The sequence below is a fragment of the Cryptomeria japonica genome, chromosome 3, assembly GCF_030272615.1.
Source record: "Cryptomeria japonica chromosome 3, Sugi_1.0, whole genome shotgun sequence".
Taxonomy (NCBI): domain Eukaryota; kingdom Viridiplantae; phylum Streptophyta; class Pinopsida; order Cupressales; family Cupressaceae; genus Cryptomeria; species Cryptomeria japonica.
In genome coordinates, this window is record NC_081407.1 from 773,073,703 (window position 1) to 773,099,631 (window position 25,929).

The following is a 25,929-nucleotide window of genomic DNA, read 5'->3' on the forward strand; positions in this document are numbered from 1 at the left end:
ACATAACACCCCCCTCTATTTTTGTGAGTTTCTTGAATTAGGGAAGATTTAATCCACATATGAAATCATAGACTTAATTGCCACAAGATTAGTACAAATTGTAGGAAATTAGGGAACCCCTACTACAATTATCCATCATTGCTTTAGTATTCGTAGCCAAGAAGGCTTCAATAATCTTCATTAAATTCTTTAATTCTTGCAATAAATTACTAATCTCCATGTTAAATTCACAATAAAGTTATCAATATGTGTTTATAAATGGTAGCTAGAAAACCTCTTCACCCATTAGACATAAATGATCCATTTGATCCATGGTAGATTTGACTTTTGATGAAATCCCTACACACTTAAAAAGGCATTGTATTTAATAAATAATAGGAAAATATTGAATTTTTGGCTTCCTTGCGACAAAACATATGTTTAATGATGTTCAATTAGAAGAAAGAAAAAGATAAGTTGGGTGTAACAAGAGAAATATAATGTTACTTTTTCATTTGGTTTGAAATATCAAAATTTTATTTTTACAATAATTTCCTCTTCTTTGTGGCTCTTATTGATGTCTTTTATAACTTTATACATTAATATGATCATGTCCAAATAGGTCCAATTTAATGCTTCAGTGCTTTAAGATTCATGGTAAGACTTTAAAAGTCAAATGTAGAATAAGATGTTCATTATAGTCCCATCAAAGGATATATATGGCCATAGAGAAAACTCGGGATTAGGGATAAACAATAAAATTTTAGTCAAGTCCCCATGTCAAATGTGTTAGTGCTTCGATTAGATAAGCATGGGAAGGGACCAGACCCATTACAAAAAAACCATCAAGGAAAAAGGAACGAATCTCAAGAGAGGTGATATTGAGAAAAAGAAGAAGGAGAGAGAGGAAGCTTTTGACTAGAATTGGGAATTGACAAGAGACAAGGGTCTTGAACCTATACAATATAATTCTCTTTCACCACCCTCGAAAGAGTAAGGTAAAATAAGGAGAAAGACCTTTTCTCCTTCTACAAACTACAATCCAAGAAACACTATCATATGTATCACCCCAATACTAGTGGAAACAAGAGGTGATCCCACAACTAGATAATCAACAACTGAAGGAGGGAAACAATATTACGAGTTATTTTAACAATCACTAGAGAAGACAGTGGTAGGGGGGGAGTAGCCTACATGACTAGAGATAGGCTTGGACCAAAAAGAGTCACAAAAGGAACATCAAGGCACAAAGGGGTCACACCCACATCACATTGCTCAAAAGAATCCTAGTCAGTATCTGACTCAAAGGGAACCTCAATAGTTCAGTGATATTTTATACAATCCTTCCATCATATAGCATTACCATTTCAATGTGACAGAGAGAAATTCAAAGCTAGGTCACCAATAATGAAGCAACAACAACAACAAAAGGGGAGACCCTCATAATCCAATATGAGCATCCAAGGTTTGTCCCTAACCATCAAAACAACATCCCCGAGAAGAGGTTTAGAAATGTCAATATCAACAAGAATGCAAGCAAAGGTGGAATGACCCAAGTGAGAAGTGGAATCATCAACCTTCAAAAACAACCAACAGAATTGTTGATAGCCAACTGTGTTAAATATGTTAGTGTTGAAAGCAAACATTGTAGCTAGAAATAGGTAAGGTTGATACCTAATTATCACATGTACTAGGAGTTTTAAGAATTTCCTAATTGAATTGTGATGAATAATACTCAAAATTTCTAAAGTTGTTAGTGCTTTGAATTTTCTCTAAGTTCTATGAATCACAAAATTTAAAGGGAGATCGATGAATCTCAAAAACATCAAGAAATGATAATGGTGCTCTCAAAGAAATCCTTGAGATTCATTAGCTTAAAAATAATAAGTAATGACCATTTGATATTTATTTGTTTGTGTCCATTAAAAATTATTAATAGTAAGTTCTCATTGGTTGAAGAGCTATGAGGTGGGTTCTAACTAATGTGGTGACAAAATTGAGACATGTGGCTAAATTTGATTGGAATCTTATGACATGATGCTAAATGAGCTCACGTATGTATAGTCTCAACAAATGAATAATTATTATTTGATTAAATGAATATATACATGAAATAATGATCATGGATCTTTAAATATACTAAGGTGTCAAGAAACTGGCAGCCTATATATTATGTAAGAAATCTCACTTGGAAGTGGTGGAGGTTAAGGAATTGTTATATAAGAATTAATTTGATTGCAGTTGTAGACTCGAAAGATATGAATATAGTTCTCAACATATTGTAGGTTTCACGAATCATTGGATAATATTTGACATTAATAATTATTCAATATTATGAGTGATAATTAGTATTATGTAGATAGATTTATGATTAGCTAGTTTATGGATTAGTTAGGATGTGGTGGCCCACTAGATTGTCTATGGATGCATAAAATAAATTAATCAATGTTTGAATGACATGTATGATTGATTGTTCTTTGAATCCTATATATCTTCACAAGCTATCAAGAAAACATTCCAAGGGCTATTTAACATGATTTGATCTAATAACCCCTAGAAGCATGAGTTTTTAAAATATAATCACTAGTTAAGGTTTATGAGATTCATTAAAACAAAATTTAAAGCACACTCATGATCAATGTGTCTAGAAATTAAAAGGAAGAATAATGAATGGGTAAAGTGATAAGATAAAATTACACTGGTGATTGTTAGTTAAATTCATACATGGTAGAGGAGCTACTTAAGTGAAGAATAACTCTTAGGAGTAGTCAACAATTCAATAGAAATTAAGTTGTGTAGGGTGAGGATAAGCTAAGACCTTAGATGCAACATAAGGATCAAACATAAAATAAAATTTTACATGAATTAAACATTAAAGAAGGATTTTATGGGATTTTAAAAATTAAGGCTAGATTTAAATGTGCATAGAACAAGAGGGGATCCATTAGTGTTCATAAGTTGCACTGTGAGATCTTAGATCGAATATCAATTGGGTCATGAGAAATTTTTAATCATGCATAAAGGAGAACTTAGTGGACCAAAGTGAATCATGTACAAAAATGAGTGGAGTATTCATAAGTCACATTCCAAATCGTCTATAAAAACACTTTTTACAAGTCGATTAGAGGAAATAACATTCACTATGTTTGTCTTGCCAAGGTCACCAAATTATCTTTTTTTCTAACCCATGGTCTTATTTTATGTCAAAGATTTAAAGTACCAACTCAAATGTAGTTAATAAAGAAAATAATGGTTCAAACTAATTTCATGCATGTTTAGTAAAATCCTATCAATATTTTCTAAAACTAGTTATTAGACACCTTTTGATAATTTCATGACCTTACCCAAAAGAATCACTAAGTATCTCTAAAACCCTACCTTTATAATTTATATTAATATATATTATAATTGAGATATATACTATTATGGGATTCAAAGTCACAATTGATATGGTAATGTTTTGAGGATTGAGATGCATAAGTGTTTTCTAAATTAAAGATTTCTAGAAAATGATAGATTTTCCATAAATTGTCTAGGTTTTCTATGTCAAGACTTTAATGGGATGAAAATTGGAATTACTTTTGAGTTAGATTTATGTGTGGGAAGTTCTCTTGATTTACAAGGTAAAAATAATAAGGGGATATAAAAAAAAAATAGGTTCATTGGATACTTACTAAAAAATAGGGAGGTATTTTAGTTATAATAGTATATGTAAAGCGGGTAACAAGAAAATAAGTTTAAGGGATAGAAATGAAATTAGAGGCATTTATTAGTACTCTATTATTGCAAATGCTATACCATTCATTTTTTAAGTCAATCCCTTAGTGTGTTTTATTGTAACCTCTAATTCAATTTCACTATAGGTCAAACACATCGTCAAATTTTATTTTTCTATAATAGTGATTAAATCCATAATTGCAATGATAATTTTTTAAGCATAGATTCAATCAAAGATTACAAATAGCTTTATAAGTCATAAAACACCATCACCTTGATCTAATATTTAAAGATACGTTTTGTAATTTCATGTAGCAATCATTTGTCATAGTCAAATCCATGTCATCTTATACATTTATAGAATTTCAATTTTATTCACACTCCATGTCATCTTATACATTTATAGAATTTCAATTTTATTCACACTCCAAAATATTATAGAATTTCAATTTTATTCACACACTCCAAAATATTTTGCCTTTTGTAACTTACACATTTAACACGATAATTCACATCCCAATTAAAAAACTTGATATTATTCAAGGCGTAATCAGGTTTATGATTACTCTTATTCAGTCATTGCACAAGTATGATTGTAGTACCTTAGCTGGCGCTCATAATGCATTACATAGCTTTGAAGTTACAGGAGTTCAGGGATTTGTATCTTGTAAATTCGGCAAACTAATACGAGAAGCTGGAACGTTTAGTAACGCAACAACCAAACTTTAATCTGAAAACTCGGGTAACAAATACTCTTTCTTCATTCTTCACAAGAAACAACACGCACAGCAGCTACAATAGAATGAAGAGCTTTACAAGAAGCCGCAAGGATTCAAGGACGCGTCTTCAGACGCGCTGAAAAAGCATCCGCCTGCGTGCTGACGATGCACCAAAACAAGACAAAAACCAGAGCTGAAACATCACTATATATTCCTTCTCCACCCTTGTCAACATCACCCACATTCTAGCTATTCATATCATAAGAATCCCATTCGCAAGTCTTTCTAAATAATCGCTTAACTTCTTACTCACTACAATAACTCTGGAAATGGCCCATCAAAGGATTCTTGTATTGCCTGTATTAATGTGCTCTTTTGTGCTATTCGCTGTATTGACTGAACAGGCCTTGGAGGTGAAAGCCCGGGACGTCCCTGCCCCTGCCCCTTCTCCTCGAGAGAGCAGCAAAGGAGGCGACGAAGCTTCAACACGACGCGTTCATCGACACGCTCCTTCAACCCCGGCGGCCGGAGGCGGATCCGGGTCAGCGTCTGCGTCTGGGTCTGGGAGAGGGACGGGTAGCGCTTCTGCTACAGGGTCAGGGTGTAATTCGTCTGGAAGCGGTTCTGGTTCTGGTTCTGGTTCTGCCTCAGGTGGTAGCAGCTCGAGAGGATCAGGCAGCGGAAGTGGGTCCGGTTCAGGCAGCTGCGGAGGTGGTCGGTCCTCTGCTATGGGAGCCGGTTCTGGTTCTGGTTCTGGTTCTAGTTCTGGATCTGGTTCTGGTTCAGTACCCGGAACTGCTGCCCCTTCTGGCCCTGCTTATGCTCCTTCTCCTGCTCCTTAGAGCATCTCCTGTAAGCAGCCAAACCGTGTGTTAGATTTAACATACTGGGTGTTAATAAAAGTATGCGTGGAAAGGGATTGGTAGTTATTGTTGGGTAAGTGTGAACAAGTTAGGATTGCTGGTTATTGTCAATAAGACTGAACAACTTCAGTGTTATGTTGTCATGATTTGCAGGGTGGTCCTCAATGAAGGGCCATCTTTGCGCATGTTATTATTGTTCGCAGGGTCGGATCTTGTGGACCTGCTTGTGTGTTATTTTAATGTAAGCTATAGGATTACATTAGAAGGGACCTGTGTTGGGCTTTCTTGGATGTACTCCATTAAATAAATAAATATCTTTATTTTGAACAGAGGTGGAGCAAATCTTCATTTATTTTGAGTTGAAGTACTATTTTGTTTTAAGAGTGTTTTTGGTGATTTGTGATGACTGTTATTTTCTATCTCAGTCCACAGCTGTTTTGTGGTCTTATTGTTATCATGTTGATGATTGGTTTTCACTGTTATATTCTTTTACCAGTATTGGTGATGTGGATCATGAGCTGCTAACATGAGCTCTGAACGCCTTTGTAACAGCTGTTCTCCTTCGTCATTCCTCTTCAATGAGCTCAATGTTGAAGAGCATTAAGAATCAAATGTTATGCATATCAAGCCTTAGCATAATGAAATCGCCTTGTTAGCTGGGATGGTTAAAAACCCTTATATAATGCCACAATTCAACATGATTCTTTATCAATCCCTCAAGGAGGAGATATATTATCTCAAAATTATTGCCAATACTAAAGGAGATTTGGATATTTGACTGAAGTGTACTTATGAGATTAGACGACAATTTAAGATCATGTAGAAATTTTAATGTGGTAAGGCGAGGGATTAAACAAAACTTCACAACAAACAATTATGATAATTATATTGATGCAGTCTATATGCATAAATGACTTTTTTTTTCTTCATGTTTTATATTTATTTTGGTTTTTTTATAAATAAACTTTCTTGATGTTCAATTCAATTTAGTTTATATATAAATGGAAATCATTTAAAAAAATAATTTTCTATCAATTTATCTTAATTTTCAATGGTCTAAATTAGTTTTTATTATATTTACTATTTTATTTTTAACATAATTATATAAATCAATTTATCTTTTGTATAGACCCACACCAATAGTTATGTCCTCCCAATTTTAATCTCTTCTTATATTTTCAAGCTAGTCCTTTTATAAACTCCAAACCTACATTGTGTGTTTAAAGATAACAATTTAGACACTAGATAGTTAGATTACATCAACTAATTCTTCTAGAGCATATCTAAAAGTAATACCTACATTTCTACGACAATACCACACTAGGAATCCTACATTCTTTACCTTTTGACATGTCCAAACTTTTAACATGTGAACATAGACAAAACTTTTTAACGTGTGAATATAGGACTAAGATCCTTGAAATGTTATATTATTGTTGATTACCTATAGGAAAAGATGATACTCATGTAGTTAACTTTGATTATAATTATGAGCGACTACATTATATGAGATTTGCATGCCATTCACTAGTTAAAAGTTATGTTAACACATAATAAAATGTTTCTAAATTTGAAGTTACATATAAATTATTAAAATGTATGTCTTAAAGAAAACTAGTTACATGAGAAAAAATTGATGAAGTTGAAATATATGATATTAAACATATAGAATAGCATTAATTTATTCAATTCTAAATTTGTGATATATATATTTCATAAGAAATATGTGTATATATAGTTATTGTCATGATTTTTATTAGAAAAGTGATTCTCTTGAAATTACTTGTTAATTTAAAATAAAAATAAAAAGGAGAGATCTATAAACTAAAGGAAAACAAGTGTAGATGAAGTAAAAAAGATAAAAACATGATGAAGAATAAATATATTTTTTTGTATTAGAAATAAGGAGATCAAATATACAAACAGACCGCAGAGTATCAGAGTTTAGAGGCCATGCCTCACACCATCAAAAATGACATATACATATACATTGCCATATACATAGCTACTATAGAATGTCACATGAACCATCCACCCAGGCAATCCAGCCAAGGGGGCCTTCCATCCAAACTAAGTTCTGATGCGCTTGCACTTGAGCGAGCAAGGAGAGCTCATCCATCCTGGGATTCGCATTCTTCCTGATATCTTTCTTAAGCTTCTCACAGGCAGCATCAAAAGCATGAAGATCATCCAGCGTTCTCCGCCAAAGGTAGCCATTTTTCAGCTCATGGAAGTAGAAAGACGCATGACCGCATTGGAGGAATCTTTTTAGCTTCTTATTCTCAACCATCATGGTGACATGGACCTGCAAAAAGATTTTGAAATGTGTGAGTTTTCTGAAAAACTCAGTAAGAGCCCTTGGCTTACCTTGGTACTTCTCTTCGTTCCTGCATTTCCAAATCTGCCAAAGAATGTTAGAGGACAGCATATTCCAAAATAAATTCGAATCCTTGGGAAGACCAGGGATATAACCAGTAATTATGTCAAGAATGCTCACATTAATAGGATAGATAATACCAAACATGCTCCATATTTCTTTAGCAAGAAGACAATCAAAAAGAATATGTCTCCCAGTTTCCGGGAGTCTACAAAGATTACAAAGATCATTACAGGAATCAGAATCAGAATTGAACCTTTTGAGAGGAAGCTTATCAAGTAAAACAAGCCACTTAAAGCAATTGATTTTTGGCTCAACAGGACTTCTCCATAAGCATTGAAACAATTTATTCCAAATCTTAATATCAAATGAGGAATGCCAAACAGAGTTCACATGATTAATAATGTCATTATTCTGGTTAATAACAGAGTGAATATTTTTGGCTTTAAGGCTAGCCAAAGCAACACCCCCCGACCACTTGCAATTAAGGTGTCTAAGAGAATCCACATTGCAAGCAGACCGGATATTTCTGGAGGCTTGAAGAACCATATTATAAGTTTTTTTCTGCGAATCAGGAATATCATACTTGGACTTAATAGCATCCCAAGACGGGAGGCAATCAGTTTCAAACAGATCCACAAATTGGTTTATACCTTTTTTAGCCCAGGATCTGGCAGAGCATCCTTGGGATAAGGCAAGAGGCTTCCCGCTGATGGCAAGATTCCACCAAATAGATCTTTCTCTGTGGAGTTGATCATGGTGGTACCAGTCCTTGTTGGTAATGTGCTCCCTGACCTGTTCCCAGGCCTTCCATATTGACTTGAACACCAAAGAACCTTGAACAGAGACAGGGAAGTTACCCAGGAGGAGATCACCGAAGGGGAGGTTTTTCCAAGACTTAGCTTTCTTGGGAAAACCTCTCTCAATGTTATGCCTGACAAGCACTTTCCAAGGGCTGTTTCCCTCCAAGGAATGAAAGATCCATTTGGCGAAAAGGGCAATACCCTGGAATTTCAGATCTTTAAGCCCAAGCCCCCCAAGGATCTTGTCAGCATGGCACCAGGCCCATTTAACAGCATGATGTTTCTTGTTTCCTTTTCCATCCGACTAGAGGAAGGATCTGATGGCACTTTGAATCTCTTGGATTTGATAGTTACTAAACAACCAAGCCGAGGAATTGTAGATACTGTAAGAAGACAGGATTTTCTGACAAACTTGAATTCTGCTAGCTAAAGACAAGGTTCTATTGTGCCATTTGTTAAGTTTATTAAGGATTTTTTCTTTAATCCAAAGCCACATATTCTTAAGAACAGGATCCACAGAGAAGGGGATACCGAGGTACTTAACGGTTTTGTTGGGGCCTCCCCACGGAAAACCTGAATTGGAAAACCACTCAGGGGGGTGTTCGTCCCATCCAAGACAAATTGACTTAGTATGGGAAATGCGAGCACCAGAGGCAGAACAGAATAGGTCAAGCTTCCCTTGAAGGACTCTAAAGTTAACTTTAGAAAGTTCAAAAAACAGAGCAGTGTCATCAGCAAACTGACAGTTAATAAGCTCATCATTATTAGGGAGATATAGACCTCTGACCTCAGGAGACAAGGAAGAATCTCTGAGAATATAAAACAGGGCTTCAGAGGCGATGACAAAAAGGGCAGGGGCAAGGGGGCAACCCTGCCTGATAGATCTACTAAGCGGAAAAGAAGGGGAAAGAACTCCATTAATTTCAATCTGAGCCGAGGCGTCCTTAAGAAGAGTTTGCATGGCAAGACAAAAATAGGGAGGAAAGCCAAAGGCTTCCAACATCATCAAGATAAATTTCCATTCGACTCTGTCATAGGCCTTCTCGAAGTCAAGAAGCAACATGGCAGTATTCTGGTGAGAACTTTTTGCCCAGTCCATAGCTTCCCAGCTGGTGATCATATTTTCCAGAATATACCTTCCCTTAATAAAGCCAGTTTGGGAGGGATAAATAAATTTAGGGAGGATATCGACGAGCCTAAGAGCCAAAATCTTCGCCAGGACTTTATAGGAAACATTCAGCAGGGTTATAGGTCTCCAGTTCCTGATAAGAGCCTTATTCCCTTCCTTAGGAAGTAATTTAATAATACCTTTGTTTATCTCCGGGCCTAAAGAGCCATTAGCAATGGCTTCGTTATAAAGATCAAAAAGGTCTTTACAGATCCAATTTGAATTAGCTTTATAAAACTCAATCGGAAAACCATCCGGGCCCAGGGCCTTATCATTGCAAAGGGTTTTAACAGCAGTCTCAATCTCTTCAATGGAAATAGACTTAGATAGCCTGTGGATATCACTGGAGTCAAGCTTGCTAGGAATAAGTGATTTACATTTATTTCTAGTAGCTTCAGCTATCAAAGAGTCTTCGGAAGAGAACAAGGCTCTGTAAAAATCCGCAAAGGCATTGGCGATAGCAACAGGATCAGAGATGTCTTGATTGTCAATCGACAGCTTATCAACAGACTCTTTACAATGTTTATTTTTAAGAAGATTAAAGAAAAACTTAGTCCCTCTGTCTCCGACTTGGAGCCAATGGGCCCTAGACCGAATTCGCGCACCCTTAACCTTAACCTGCTGGTGACTTCTAAGGGCATCTTTAGCAGCCATAACTTGTGACAACCGATCGAGATCGGCAGAGTTATTTTGAATGTTACTCTCGGCAACTTGCAAATTAGCACATAACTGTTTTTCAATATATCTGTAATCCTTGGCCTTCTTTTGACCAATCGTTTGAAGGAAATTCTTCCAGGTTGACGTGTTACACAGCCATCTTTCCAAATGAGAACAATGTTGCAGACTATATTTATTAATGCCTCTAATGATCTAGATAGCAGCAAGGACATCATCGTCCAAAAGAAGACTAGAGTTAAGAATGAATTTGTGATTCCTAACTCTAGAAGCAATAGGAATAGTGATAAAATTAACACAGGCAAAGATAGGATGATGATCAGAGAGAGGGGTAGCGATGGTCTTAATAATGTTATCCGCATCATAGGGAAGGAAGAAGAAGGAATGCTTGTTAGCATAGAAGCGGTCGAGCCTAGAGTATATTCTGAATTGGCCCTGTTGAAAATTACACCAAGTGTGCCAGAGGCCGCGGTGGATAGATCTATTCCCAGCAAGAGGGTCAAACAGGTTTTTATTATAAACAAATCTATTCCAATGAAACCCTTCATTATCATTCCAATGGAACGGGATACCTCCAATTTTATCATCCTGTGACTCAATCATATTAAAATCCCCCCCGAAAAGCCAAGGGATATCAGGGAGAGTATTCAGCCAAACCCATAGGTTACTTCTTTCACGGGAGTCATTAGGGGCATAAATAGAACAAATGCCAAAAGTATGATTGTCATGCTCAATAATACACCACACAGCTCTCTGACACGGGGAGCAACCATGACGAGCAATATAGTTTCTCCATTTAGGGTCGATTAGAAGGGCAATTCCCCCTCTACCTCTTTCATGATTAGTAAAAATTTTAACAGCATCTTTCCAAATAAAATTAAGATTAGTCTCTAATATAAAACCAGTAGCTTTTATTTCTTGCATCATCAGGAAATCAATGGAATGCAAAGAAGACAACAAACGTTTAATAACAAATTTTCTGTCGGGAGATTCAAGCCCCCTAACATTCCAGGACAAGCAATTCATAGGGAAACCTTGTTAGAGTTAGAGTACGCATCAACATCCTTGTTAATAACTTGTGCGTCAACCTCCATGGAAGGTAAGACAGTGGACCCATCTAAAGAGGCACCTGCAGGTATAATCTCAAGAACATATTCATCTTCTATTTCTTTGAAGACTTTCTGTGGGAGTTTCTTACCCACGTTATTGGGAGGGGAGCGCATGCAGGCCACCCCACTTTGTGAGATTGAGTTCAAATCAAAGTCACCAGGTAATTTATCCTGGCGACCTATGGTAGGGCTGACCACTTGATGCGAATTGGGGGCAAACCTTTTAACAGAGCCAGAGGCCACTTTCTCTTGCCGCGAGATGTGAAGACCTTTTCGTTTTTTCTTTTCTTGCACAACGATAAAACCGTCATCGGAATTGAGGTCGATGCCGGAGTTCTCAACGGGAGACAAATGAGAGCCGAGAGGGGGGGGAACTACTCTAAGATTCTGGATAAGGGCATCCTTGGGATGCGCAACACCATTAGCAAGGGGGACAGAAAGAACAATGGGATCAAGGTTCTTAGAAACGAAAGTAGGGTTGGACGACCTATTGGCCTTAGTAGAACAATCATCTTTATAGGGAGGAGAGATCTTAGCACCAGCAGAATCCTTATTATTTTTTTCAGGCGGATTAACATTAGCAACATTATGGCTATTCACCAAATTTTTCTTAATGATAGGGCAATCCTTTCTGCGGTGCCCCTCCTTGCGACAGAGGAAGCACGCATTGAGCCCCCCCAAAACTTCCAGCAGGCAAATGAAAGATTCATTTAAGATATTCACAGAAATGTTTTCCAGAACCTCAATACCCGGCAGGAGCGAAATCAACATCCGAGCATCCATGTGCGGGACCAACCTCACAGAGTCATCCATTCGGATGGTCCTGCCAAGGGGTTCCATCAATTGGGGTAAAAATTTCCACAAAAAAGGAGGAACATTCTTAACAAGAATCCACCTGGGTGCCGCCAAAGCAAGCACCTCTTCGTGAGCCACCTCTGGAGACCAGGCTAAAGCCCTAAAAGAGGTAGAACCCACAACCCAATATTGCCTCTTTAAGACCTCTTTTTGAGCATCAGAATTGGCAAAGAAGATGACATATAATCCTTTCTGTAACTGCCTACAAAATGAAATATGAAACCCTAGCTTGTTATTCCAAAAATTATGAAACCAGTCGTCCATGAATTTCCTCGGCGGACATTTATCCAACTCAGTAACCGAAAAGAAAATAGCAGTGTTACTCAACCTAGATTTTTCCTTTGAAATCTCATTAAGCATTTCCAAATTAGGAACAACAGAGAAGGATGCGAGGGAAGCCGAAGGGCTCTTACCGTGTTCTGCACTTTTTTCATTCGAGCTAGGGCAAACCTGATCAAACCTAGCTTTGGGGTTAAGATCCGCAGTGCGAGACACTGCTTCAGAAAAAGATTTCGGGCGATTGCTGTTGGGAGGAGCATTAATAACTTTGTCATAGCTGCTCTGCGGGCTACCACGAACAAACTGCGCGCCGGTGACATTAAATTCCTCCATCACTTCGTCGCAAATCGGGGCACTCGAGGCATTGCAAGTAGGAATGTCAGGTACGTTGCTGAGGATCGAGGAGTCCAGCTGGCGTCCGCCACCCGGATCTTCCGATGAGGGAGCCACCATGTTGGCGGCGGAAGCAGGGGTAACCACTCGCTAACCACAGCTTATGCGAAAAAACGCAGAGCTCTCCAATCCAGAATAAATATATTCAATGTTAGTTTCTTCAATAATTAATTATACATTTTTTGAGTTGTGATGTAGATGCATATGTTGCTATTGAGGAGAGAAACTAAATTATAGGGGGAGAAATGTTATTTTTCCCAAAAGAAGATAAAGTTATGAAATAACCCTTTAGAGTTAAAGGGAGATAAAAGTAAAGGATATTATGATCCTTTGGTTAAAAGAGAGATTAATAATGAATAATATTAGATGTGTGATTTATATTAAATAGATGCTTTGATATAGGTATTTCTCAACATATTTTAAGTAAATATATTTAAAATATATATACTAGCTTATTTATTTTTAGAAAATTTATAAATACAATTAGATAATGAAATTTAACATATAAATAACTATTAAACTTATGTTAATAATATATAGCACATTACGTTTATTAATATTTAAATGACGGGAAAAATGATGGTCACTAGCCTAAATATGGAAACTAGGAATCATTTTCAATCCATGCATGTTCATTGGAGAACAACCAATTAGGCCCAACTTCCATTCCTTAAGAGAGTTGGATACTATGGATTGATTGTTCTCTTTGTGATTAATAATGATTACATATGAAATGATGCAAGAACTAGGAAAAATGATAGGCGATTAATAATATTCAACATAAAAAAAATATATAGAACTAAAATTCAATACAAAACATAATATCTAGAAATAAGATGTAGAAAGGAACTTGCCACAAAAATCTAGGCTTGAAAGTGGTCGACCAATGTAATAGGGACCAAGTAGTCTTGATAGGTATCCTACTATATGAGATTTCATATCTCAAATCAAAATGCTCTTTGGATCACACTCTCAAAAATTTAGTCAAAAAGTGTCAAAAAGGCGAGTGAATTGACATAGTATGGAGGTTTATGCCTAGATTTGTAGGTCTTACTCTGCACTCTACAACTTTTAGCACTTAGATCTGTACATAGAAAAGAGGGGAATATCATTGGGTTATAGAGGAGCTTGCCTAATTCAAAACTCCAAGTAGGAATTAACCTCCACTATGGTAATGATGATTAGAAAAGAGAGCTTACTCCTAGTAGGGGAGAGGCTAAAAACCTTAAGGAAATGCAAAATTGACAAATGGTACCTTTTCTATGAATCTTCTTGCCTTCAAGGCTCATAAAAGGTTGATGTTGTTTTATAGGAGTTAATGCATTCCTTCATTTATGGTTGCCACCTTTAATGCTTGACTTCAAATATTTCATTCACTACCTTAAAGATGTTTCATTGAAAGTGCTCAATCTGAGTGTGAATTGGAATTGAATGTTTGTAGAGATATGTTCAAATGAGTGGGTGGAAGTTGTGTTTATAGACAAATTCACACATTTCAATGTTGAAATTTTGAAAAAGACCAACATTAGGGACCACTTTCATGCTTAACATTTTCCTAACCATTGGAGGTTCAAGTTTGTGCCTATTTTGACTAGATCATGGTGGTAGGTGCTATAGTCCTAGAATTCTAAATCAAAATTGAGGTCAGCGAGCATGAAATTGAGTTGAGCTTCCGAATTTTAGCTTGAGTACAATTGTTCAGAAAATCAGGACCAAGATGAGAAAACCACCGAAATAATTCCCAAATAAATATGAATTGTGTGAAAATACAATTTACGATACTACAAATATAATTATACTTATCAACATAAATTTAATTAAATAAACATTTTTAATCACCACTTAATAAATAAACCCTTAAATTCTAAAATATATCAACATAAATATATTTTTTTAAAACTATTAAGACATTTTAATTGATCATACAAACTCTTCCAACATAACACTAGGTAAAGTATATCTTGACTTTAAAGTACTTCACTTTTATAGATATTGATACTCTTTTGACTTTAATGCCTTTTCGATTCATTTTTCTTAAATTTTTTTTTTTTGGAGAAATTAATTTCAATTCAAATTAGTGCATTTAAGAATTTTTTATGATGTTATTGGTGTCACAATGTTTTTTTTTCATTCCATTTGATCATTTGAATATTTTTACATATTTATTCTTTAAATTTGATTATATTTTATGTTTTTCTGGTAAGTGTTAAATTCATTTATATTTGATAATTTATTTTTAATTAAAAAATAAATTATCTTGAATTAAAAAGATTAATTCTTTAAACTAGGCATATATTTATATTACATTGATGATATATAAAAAACTTGAACCAAATTTTTTCTATTTTATTAAAGACTAATTTTTTTTACACATTCTTCTCCTTATATATATATATAGATATTGAATTGAGAAAATTAAGAAATTCAAAATTTAATTTCCATACAAACAAATAATTAAATATTATCTTCACATATATATATTTTACAATGTAAAAAAAATTAGTTTTGCTTTCTTTAGTGTTGTCAATATAAAAAGGTTCTAATTCAATACATCAATTTTACATATAATAATTAGTACAGTAATTTATATTCAATTTTAAAATTGGTTGTACAATTGGTTGATTGCAGTTGTATTCCAATATGATTTGTTATTTTCAAGGCATTTTTATTTGGAAGTGCCTCTTCCAGATTCTCCTATGCTCTTGTATATTTTTTTTTATTAATATATACATTTCAGAAAAAATATATATATATATAATTAAAAATAAAATCACTGTTAATGATTGGTATAATTGTTTGATTTGAATAATAAAATTATTTTTGCTGTGTAATGGCTTGAAAGGGACTTTGGATTCTTGTATCGATAACCAATGAGATGAACTGTTCATATTAATTATTGTTTCTTAAATCGGCAAACCATCGTATCACTCATAGAACAGAAGTGAATGGCTAATATACGTTAAAAGAATTTAATCGCAATAGCTTTTGTTTGGTAGGAGCAGAAGGTAGTCTAAGGTTTTTAATTCAAAAACAGGTAGAATGTTTGGTCGATATAGATGATCATATTATGGCCTGCAGAATCAGCTTTTGTTTCAGGATTCGCACGCGAGGATCAGTGGCTTTTTTTGGTTTTTTTTAATGATTTGGTATATTCTCTTTTTGAGGATTGCCTGCCTTACTTGAACGTCGTTTTTAGCATGCATAAACAGTCGAGGGAGCTCTCTCTAGTTGCTTTGGAAACAACCTGAACGTGATATAAAAGGAAGCAAAATTTCAGCTGACTGATTGACATGACCCCCGGAGACAATATAAAGATTAAATCAACACGGAATTCAGATATCGGGAAGGCTCCAATTTAGTCAATATTAATCATAAGTTTTATTCCCATCTAATTAACTGACCTCCAAAATACAATTTATTAAATTGCATGGGTGAGAACCATGTAAGCATCTATTTTCCTGCCACATTATTTACCACTAATCATAACATTTATTCAAATATAACTGATCTCCGAAGTACACTATATTGCATGGACGAGAACTACGTAGTCATCTAAATTCCTAATAGAAATTATTCTCTAAAAGAAGTTACTGATATGTTTTCAGAACTATCGTAATCTTGTTCATCCCTTTTGAAACAAGACCTGAGAATTTACCACAGAAGAGAAAATATGACAAACAATGGAAAATTGCTTCCTGTCTAATACCCTTTGCCAGGTATATATCTAGAACCACCTCCATTGCCAGAGCCAGCTCCTGAGCCTGCGCCATAGCCTGAACCAGAGCCAGCACCATAACCAGATCCTGAACCGGAGCCAGCACCATAGCCAGACCCTGAACCGGAGCCGGCGCCATAGCCTGAGCCACTGCCAGAACCAGCACCATAGCCAGACCCTGAACCTGAGCCAGCACCATAACCAGACCCCGAACCAGAGCCAGCGCCATATCCTGAGCCGCTGCCAGAACCAGTACCATAGCCAGAACCACTGCCAGAACCAGCACCGTAACCCGACCCAGAGCCCGAACCAGCCCCATAACCTGATCCACTGCCGGATCCAGCACCATAACCGCTGCCGGATCCAGAACCATAGCCACTGCCAGACCCTGACCCATAACCAGACCCACTGCCCGAACCAGCTCCATAACCACTGCCGGAACCAGAGCCAGCTCCATGACCAGAACCACTACCTTCTCCATACCTACTTCCAGAACCTTGTCCCGCACCATAACCATTACCCAAACCAGACCCAGCACCATAGCCTGAACCAGAACCTGACCCAGCTCCATAACCAGACCCAGGCCCAACACCACTGCCAGCACCATAGCCAGAACCAGAACCTGACCCAGCTCCATAACCAGACCCAGGCCCAACACCACTGCCAGCACCATAGCCAGAACCAGAACCTGACCCAGCTCCATAACCAGACCCAGGCCCAACACCACTACCAACACCATACCCAGAACCACTACCTGACCCAGCTCCATATCCAGACCCAGGCCCAACCCCACTGCCTGCACCATAGCCTGACCCCGACCCAGACCCGGAACCAGCGCCATAGCTACCGTGCATTTGACCCTTCTGAGAGCCATATCCAGACACCACACCGGCCGCCATTCTTCCACGTGTTACATCATCTCCCGTCACTTTACTCACAAACTTGCTTGCCCTACCTTCCACTCCATTGAGATTACTAAGGCTCAATGCAAACACAATTGCAAGCAAAAGCGAGGTCATTACAAAAGCTCTGGTCGCCATCTCTTACAGAAAATTTCTATCCACGATGATTTGCTTTCAATACAAGAGCCAAATATTTGAACTTGTCATGCAGAATGAGAGGAGGAGGCAAGTATTTATACACATTCCCATGGCACCCATCTCAATCTGTCCCGCCTGGTTTCCAATAAGAAGCTCTAGGGTGACGCACTGTCCCCACAAAAAGAAACATTCCACGCATTTCATTCAAGTCACAATCTTCTCCAGGACATTCTTGTCTTATATTCAATGAGTTTTAGAACACTCAGTAAGTACGTTGGGTACTAAATTTGGCTAGACAATATGGCTGCATCTTCTCACAATGATGAGAGAACTTTTTTAGTGCGTTGTGCCAGCTTGAAAAATGCTGAGTGAGGTCAGTGAGGATTTTAACCACAGACAATGGGTTGTGGTGCGGAGGTGCCATGTGTACTTCTATGGACCTCAAATCAGACAAAGCCTTCATAATTAGAAACAACTTCACAAGTTACTTGCCTTACAAGAAGGGGCTCTGCAAATCACCCAGATAAAAATCAACACTGAGTGCGCATTGCAGGCCGTGGGATTCGAGCCAGGTCGTGAGGTTACCTACTCCAATCTGGCCATGCATTACTTGCGTTTGTCATAATATATTCCTAGTGCGCTCTGCACATTCTGCACTATCGTTTGTAAAGTCAAAAGATGGAGATAAACATATTCACATTTCTTCGTCCTGTACACTTGGCGAGAATCTCATTCCTGGCTTGTATGTTATCTTCAATTTGGCTTCTTCTAAATGAACAAAAGAATGCCATCGTTTCTCAATTCAAATCATAACGCAAATATTGCGTCTTAATGGAAAGAGCTATCCAAAATTTTCATAATTCAGAGGGTTTTTTTCAAGTGAAAAAGAAATCCATTCAATATTAATCCATATTAAATGGAAGCTTGGTTCTCTCTCTTCTTCAATAATGATTGCACTCAATTTTCATACTGCAAGGATTTGTTCTCATGTCTATTTATGTTATGTCTCCTCCTGTCATATGTTTAAAACAAATTGCATTAAACCAATTGGGCATTTCCCTGGCGGGTAATCCAATTGGATATTGCAAGGTCGAGCCAGAATTCTACTTTTACTGGAGTGACAGGACAAGGGGCAGTCTGATAACCTCCATAGAACACTGACACGTCGAGAAGGCGGTGAGGATGAATGGCTAAAATAATTGATCTACCAAGCGAAAGTTTGGAAGTATTCGATTTGTATTAGGGTGTAATAAAAATTATTAATCTATTCCACAAACATTTATTATCGAAATGTATATTGCATTTTATTCACTTAATATTTTCCCTATGCTATAGGGCACTTTATTAGTTCCTGCCTACTGGAACTATAGCAAAGGCAGTAAGACTAAACGGTGATTAATCTATGTTTATGCAGCCAATCAAATTGTTAGGATTTCTTACATATATTTATTTTCCTCGGTGTTATGAACAAGTTGCTCTTTTTTTAATGAAATTTTAATGCAAAATATTTTGGTCGCCTCTTGTTGGCGTTGTAGTTGGTTGTCAGATGCATTCCCACATATCAACACAAGAGAACACACTATTACCAAAGTGCATGGTAGATTGTCTGGAAGATGCACAATCACATGTTGAACAAGGTTGAAGGTATTCAACGGTATCTCTATGACCTTTTCATATGACAAATGTCCATTGCACTCTGCACAAAAAGCACATAAGTTTGTTCAATAAATGCACAAAAAAAAATTTCACTTTGTTGTGCCATGGGGTTTTGATGAAAGCGGTCTTGCATGTAAGTGCAATGTGGCCCCCAAAAATATGGACGTGGTTTCTTATTCATAAAGTAATAGTTGATATTTGTGTTGCTACTCTACCTATTGATAGGCCTTTCAATCATTAGAAGACTTGGTCATGGACACATCAACAAACTCAGCCAAAGCTAATTGCAAGCTAAAGAAAACCATGGGGCTAATGGACTCCAGAGTAGGAAGTGCAACATCTATAAGTTGCAAACGAAAGAGGACAATTGATGCACATTTACAAGAAATAAGGAAAGTTGGAAGAACAGTCCTTCTAATTCTTCTGCCCCTTCTTCAAGCAACAATGCAGTCTGCAAAATTGTGGTAAGCTTGTGAAATTATTTCCTTTCTTTTCTTGAATTCCTTAGGGTTTTGGCATTTCTTTCATCACAATTATTGCAATTTGTAACATATTGTGTAGCTTAACTTTTTTCTTTGCACATAAATAAGCTACAAAAATATACAATAGTAGCTAAAATTTTGAAGGGTTTTTAGGTAACGTGTATCTCTTTCATCAATTCGCCCATGGATTTTGTAGGTTACTCTATTTAGGTTCTCAGACATATGTACTTATTAGCATGTAGCATCTCTCTTAAGAATTTAACACTGAGTATCCACCATGAAAGAAAGTCTAAGGATCCCCAGGTAGTACTATAAAACATAAGTTGATGGGAAGTAGCATTGATGTTAAGCTCGAGAATAATGGGCATGGAGGTCGCATTTCCTAGTATAGGAACAAAAAAGAAAAGGCATTTTGCAAGGTGCACAAACAATTATCATTTCAACACAGGGCTTCATGGATTGTGGTATTTGACTAGGTAACCAAATCACCAAAAAGAAGTCGTTCCTTAGGTTGATCCATCCAAAAATCAAATTTCCTAATGAGCTACAATTTGGAATCTGCAAGGAACAAATTTGGGCAATTCCAGGTCAAACAAGGCAATTGAAAGGCGTTTACATCTCAATTCCAACAACAGGCAAAGAGTTGGATAAGTTTTCTTGAGTTGTTGACCACTAGAAAACCCTAAATGATATGATTCCACTCATTTCATGAGTTCAACAAGTCATGAAAACAAGAAAAGAGCCATGAATGCTAGAGGAATAGCAACGAAGAGAAAACAAACACCACCCCTCAGCTAAACCAACACTACCAAACAAAACCCACCCTCTGTTCTTCAGTCGACTAGAAATAAATTTCCACACTCTATCTACTCTCACTAGCCCCAACAAGAAGTCACAAATTATATTTATCATTTTATATTGTTCAATTTGACTTTACTCAACCAAAGGTCCACGACCCAAACAAAAAAGCCAAATTATTCTCCATTGTTAAATTGTTGAAAATTTCCTATGAATTCAATTAAATGTATGATATTTATTCAATAGCACTCAAGAATAGTATTAAAAACCTAGAAAATTGCCTATTCTGCCAAATCAGTAACCTAAAACTGTAAATCATGTATTTCATCAAAATTAAAAATATGACTCTAAAGTATTCCACTAATATATTAAAATATTTTGTTTGGATATAAACAAATAATTGTATTATTTTACTATTAAACAATGAGTATCTATCATGACATTCATGTTTGACTAATTGATAATAGATGTGGAATTAATGTATTGTATTTCAAATTTGTAAATTTATGGTAGATTTATTTAGCATGTGTATGTTTTTTAGTACTCTAAACTTAAATCTTGCTTTGGATTGCAAATATGTGTATATTTATCATTTTTAATATTTATGTGTCATGTATAAGAGTTCCTAGAACATGCACAGCCCCCCAATAAATCAACCATGCTAGCATATTGTACCCACGTATGGTCCAACCCATGACCCATTCCATTTACACAACTTGAGCATGTGATCTCTAATTATGTGAATTTGGTCTCATTGTGGTCTTGTTTCATTCAAGTCTTGGGATGTCATTAGTATAACCTATAAAGTTCTCACACACCTTGAACTATAAATATGGAATTATTGTTAACATTATTTAATAATAATTATAAATATAAATTAGATTTTACAAATTGGTCAATGTTAGCACTTTTATGTTTTACATGTTAAAACTTGTTATGCATTATTAGATCCTTGCTTTATTATCTAGGTGGAAATTCTCTTGAATGGATTAATGTGATGATCTTGGATATTGATGTAATGAGTCTAGCTTTTTACTAAATAAAATTCTTTTAGGCTTCAGAAGTCTTGTAGGTTTTGACATTTTTAGAAGATCAGGAGCCTCATGTTTGCATAAGTATCCATGACATTATTAGGTCAAATTTGACACATTCTCATATTTTTTTTTCTTTGATTATTTTGTCAAACTACAAATTTTATCACCTTCTACTTGGAGCTAGGCTTCACTATATAACCACTTTCCATATTTAAATGCACTTGCAACTTTAATTGATTTTATGTCTTTTTAGGGTGAAGATTTGAAGAAATAGATTGGGACTAATGATTATATTGAATGCAACTCCAAAACATAGCAAGTATATTTATAGAAAGAAATTTTATAGGTGTTTCAATTTTGAGAAACAATTTAGAGTATGAGAATTAATTATTGCATAGAAACTTAATCTCATAGGAGTTTTGACATATAGACATGGGCTTGTAAATTTTTCATTTTTTCTCTTCTATAGAATTCTTTACATGTATGTAAAGATGAACTTCCCATTTGGTTAATTGGGGAATGATGGGGTTTACCTAGCCCGCTTGACACTCCACCTAGTTGATGTTGCTCAATTCCACCAACTCACCAGGCCTAGTTCCACTCTAGACCTCCAAGTCCTTCTCAATCTCTTCTAGGGGCTTGATTCTTGACATTTTTTAAGGTGTTCATGTCAGGTGTTTTGGTTAGGAACTCTACCAATTCACTGTGCTTCTCAGGTGCTCAATTTTGGCCTCTTGGCCTCAACTTGTCAAAATGACCTCCAACTATTGTGAGATGATGAAAAGGTGTAGAGAGGTCTTCTAACATGTTTTTAGTGCATTTGGAGTCCATTATTGGTTTTCTACCTTGAGGTTTCTTACCGATTTCAAAATCTTGCCTAGAAAAGGGCTACAAGGAATGAGCCTCAATTAGGCCTCCAAAACTGGTTTTCTAGAGCTTGAGGGAAAATGATTCAAAAGACCCCCAGAAAAGTTTGGTTTTTCTTCAATAATTCACCCATCCCTAAAGTATTTTTGTGATTTTAGGCCCTGGTTTGACCGTACAATGTGTGAACCCCAAAAATGAGGGTTTGAAGGGTTTATAAGGCCCTTAGCCGACAGTGAATGAATAAATTGGGGTTTTGCTACTAAATGAATTAGTAAAAACTCCTCCCTACATAGAAAATTCTTCCCCAACCCCATGGACCCCTCCAAAATTTGAAATAGTGATATTGCACTCACCCCTGCACTTTACACCACTTTTTCACCTTATTTTCTCTAGTCGGGTTGCTCCTGGACTCACCTAGAATAAGGGGGAAGTCAAGTTTAAACACTTCTCCAGCACTTGAACCTACATATGTACAATTTACAATAGGTTTCCAACCATTTCCCAACTATCCGTGATGGCAGCACGTGTGGGACTCATGGGGCAACCATATTTACAAGAAAATTGCTATTTACAAGCCAAAACTGGTTGTTTACAAACTTGAGCAAGAAAACACCTATGTATAGTATTTACAAAGCTCTAAAATGAACCAATAGTATAAGAACACACAAGATTAACTCAATCCATTTCTGTATCAATGGATTCAATGCATATTCTATTGCAAAATTGAGTAAAACAAGCCAAAATGTTGCCAACAAGACTGAAAATGAGTAGTTTCAGTTGTTGAACTTACAAAACAAACTTCACCAACCTTGGTAAATGTGAAAGAGAGGGTTTATATATCTTTCCCACATCTGGATTCCTCACATAGCGTTGGAAAATCCCTAACTCCACCGCTAACCGATTTCGGGACAAAAGTTGTCATGACAACTTTTTGCAACTTTGTGATTTTTGTACTTTTGGTCTCTCCAACATATGAGACCTATTTCAAGTCATCACACATGACATTTAAAACATTCCTAAGACATATTTAACCCTCTCAAATGATTTTACCAACTTTTGACACTTTTGACCAACAAAAAGGCCAAATACCTACTCAAACTCACTATTTACACAAAAATGCAAACCTAACTAAAATGAACTTAACCTAGGCCTAAATTGACACAAAATACTCACTCTTGGACCCTCCTGGAGTCCTTATTCACCACTGAATTGGCTAGGGTCAGTACAAGCCAAAATTGTGAAAGTTAAATTGCTTAAGTCCTAGGTGCTCTTGTACCATTCTCCCAAACAAAAGAAGTTCATGTCACCTCTTTGGGAATCAAATTATGATCAATCCCATTTTTTTTAAACTTTGACTCAAGTATCCATGTAGCTTTATCATCATCCATACCCTACCATTTGATGAGGTCCTCCCAATAGGCTTGATGCCTTGTCTTCTTGGCGATCCTTGAACTCAATACCTTCTTGGCCTTTGGATTTGGTTTGGCTGGTAACTAAAGGTTGTTCACATCATTGGAAACCTCTGAGTGACTGCAATATAAACCTTGAGTTGGTCCCTTGTAGGCAATCAAGTCTTCTATGTTAAAAATTGGTGACAATCCTATGTCACTAGGTAGATCCACCTTCTATGCATTTTCTCTATACTTGGCTAGAATGGCACATGGACCTATCCTTCTCATTTTTAAATTGCTTGGCACTCCTTTTTGTAGCCTTTCTTTGTTGAGGTGCACCATGACAAGATATCCCACTTGAAATTGTAGATTATTCCTCTTTTCATCCACTTTTTGCTTGAGTTTGCTTGTGTTTTGCATCAATGCTTGCTTGACTGATTCATGGACCTCCTTCATTGATTGAGCAAAGTCCTCTGCATATCTACTTCTTGTTTGTTGCACTACTTAAGTCTCTCAACTCCAAAATGCCTCTTGGGTGCACTCCATAGATCACTTCAAAAGGGCTCTTTCCAATAGTCCTATTTATGGTATCATTGTATGCATATTTAGCTTGTGAGAGTACTTGATCCCATGTCTGACCATATTCCTTAGAAAGGCACCTTAATAATTTTCCCAAGCTCCTATTCAACACTTTGGTTTACCCATCTATTTGAGGATGATAGGCTGATCCAAAAGAGAGGTTGGTTCCAAGCTTTTGCCAAAGTGTCTTCCAAAAATGACTCATGAACTTTGAGTCTCTATCTGAAACAATGCTCATGTGTAAACCATGTATCCTTACTACCTCTTTGAAGAACAATTGAGCTATTTGCCATGCATCATGAGTAGTCTTGCAAGGCACAAAGTGAGCCATTTTGCTAAATCTGTCCACAATCACATAAATGTTGTCATATCCCTATTTTGTCCTTGGTAAACCTACTACAAATTCCATTCTAATGCATTCCCAAGGTCTATTTGGTATGGGAAGAGGTTGGTATAAACCGGCATTTGTTGAAGTACCTTTGGCCTTTTGGAAAACTCTACAAGTCTCCACATACTTCTTCACATCTTGATTCATTCTTGGCCAATAGTATTACCTCTAAACCAACTCTTGAGTTTTATTGACTCCAAAAATTTCCACTAAGGCTTCCATTATGCTTCTCTTGTATGAGATTTTCTCTCATTGAGCCTTTAGGCACACAAAGCTGCCCACCTCTAAACAAGAGTCTGTTTTGCAAAGTAAAATCAGAATACTTACTATGAAAGTGATTTTGATACTCCTTACACACCTTGTAGGCATTTGAGAAGTCTTCATCCTTTGGATATAAGCCTCTAAAACTGTCAACACCTATGCTTCTCAATTGGATCTCTTGGACTATCAAAAGCCTCCTACTCAATGCATCAGCTACCCGGTTTAGCTGCCCTTTCTTGTGCTTGATGGTGAATGTGTAGGCCTGCATATACTCCACCTATTTCATGTGTTTGTGACTGAGTTTATCTTGTGAATTCAGAAAACTCAATTCTTGGTTGTCAGTATAGATTACAAATTCTTTAGGGAGAAGGTAGTGTCTCCATTTCCTCAAAGCCTGCACTAAAGCATACAACTCAAGATCATAAGAAGAGTGTTTCTTTTTGGCACCACTTAGATTCTCACTATGGAAAGCTACTAGTCTTTCTTCTTGGCTTAGGACAACACCTACTGCAACATTTCTTGCATCACATTCCACAATGAAAAGTTTCTCAAAACTAGGCAACACTAGCACCGGTTGAGTAGCTATCTTCTCCTTCAAGGTTTCAAAACCTTTGTTTGCTGCCTCATTCCATTGAAAATTTTATTTTATTCCACCTCTAATGGTGTCTAACATTGATGCACATATAGCACTAAACTGCCTTATGAACTTCCTATAGTATTGAGCTAGCCCATGGAAGCTTCTCACATTTGTTGTTGACTTAGGAGTAGGCCAATTTACTAT

At 36.4% G+C, this 25,929-nt stretch overlaps 2 protein-coding genes across 2 annotated transcripts; one reads left to right on the forward strand and one right to left on the reverse strand.

Moving 5' to 3' along the window:
* The first annotated feature begins 4,744 nt into the window (after positions 1–4,744).
* Positions 4,745–5,257, forward strand: LOC131033898 (cell wall protein IFF6-like). The gene has a single exon (XM_057965205.2). The coding sequence runs from the start codon at positions 4,745–4,747 to the stop codon at positions 5,255–5,257; it is 513 nt and encodes a 170-aa protein (XP_057821188.2).
* An 11,379-nt stretch (positions 5,258–16,636) lies between these two features.
* LOC131033902 (glycine-rich cell wall structural protein 1) lies at positions 16,637–17,692 on the reverse strand. Its single transcript, XM_057965209.2, has one exon. It carries the CDS (start codon positions 17,690–17,692, stop codon positions 16,637–16,639), a length of 1,056 nt encoding a protein of 351 aa, XP_057821192.2.
* Positions 17,693–25,929: the final 8,237 nt, after the last annotated feature.

Bases quoted from the DNA above. Each gene is read 5' to 3' on its own strand.
- LOC131033902 (XM_057965209.2), bottom strand. From the start codon at position 17,692: ATGGCGACCAGAGCTTTTGTAATGACCTCGCTTTTGCTTGCAATTGTG.
- LOC131033898 (XM_057965205.2), top strand. From the start codon at position 4,745: ATGGCCCATCAAAGGATTCTTGTATTGCCTGTATTAATGTGCTCTTTT.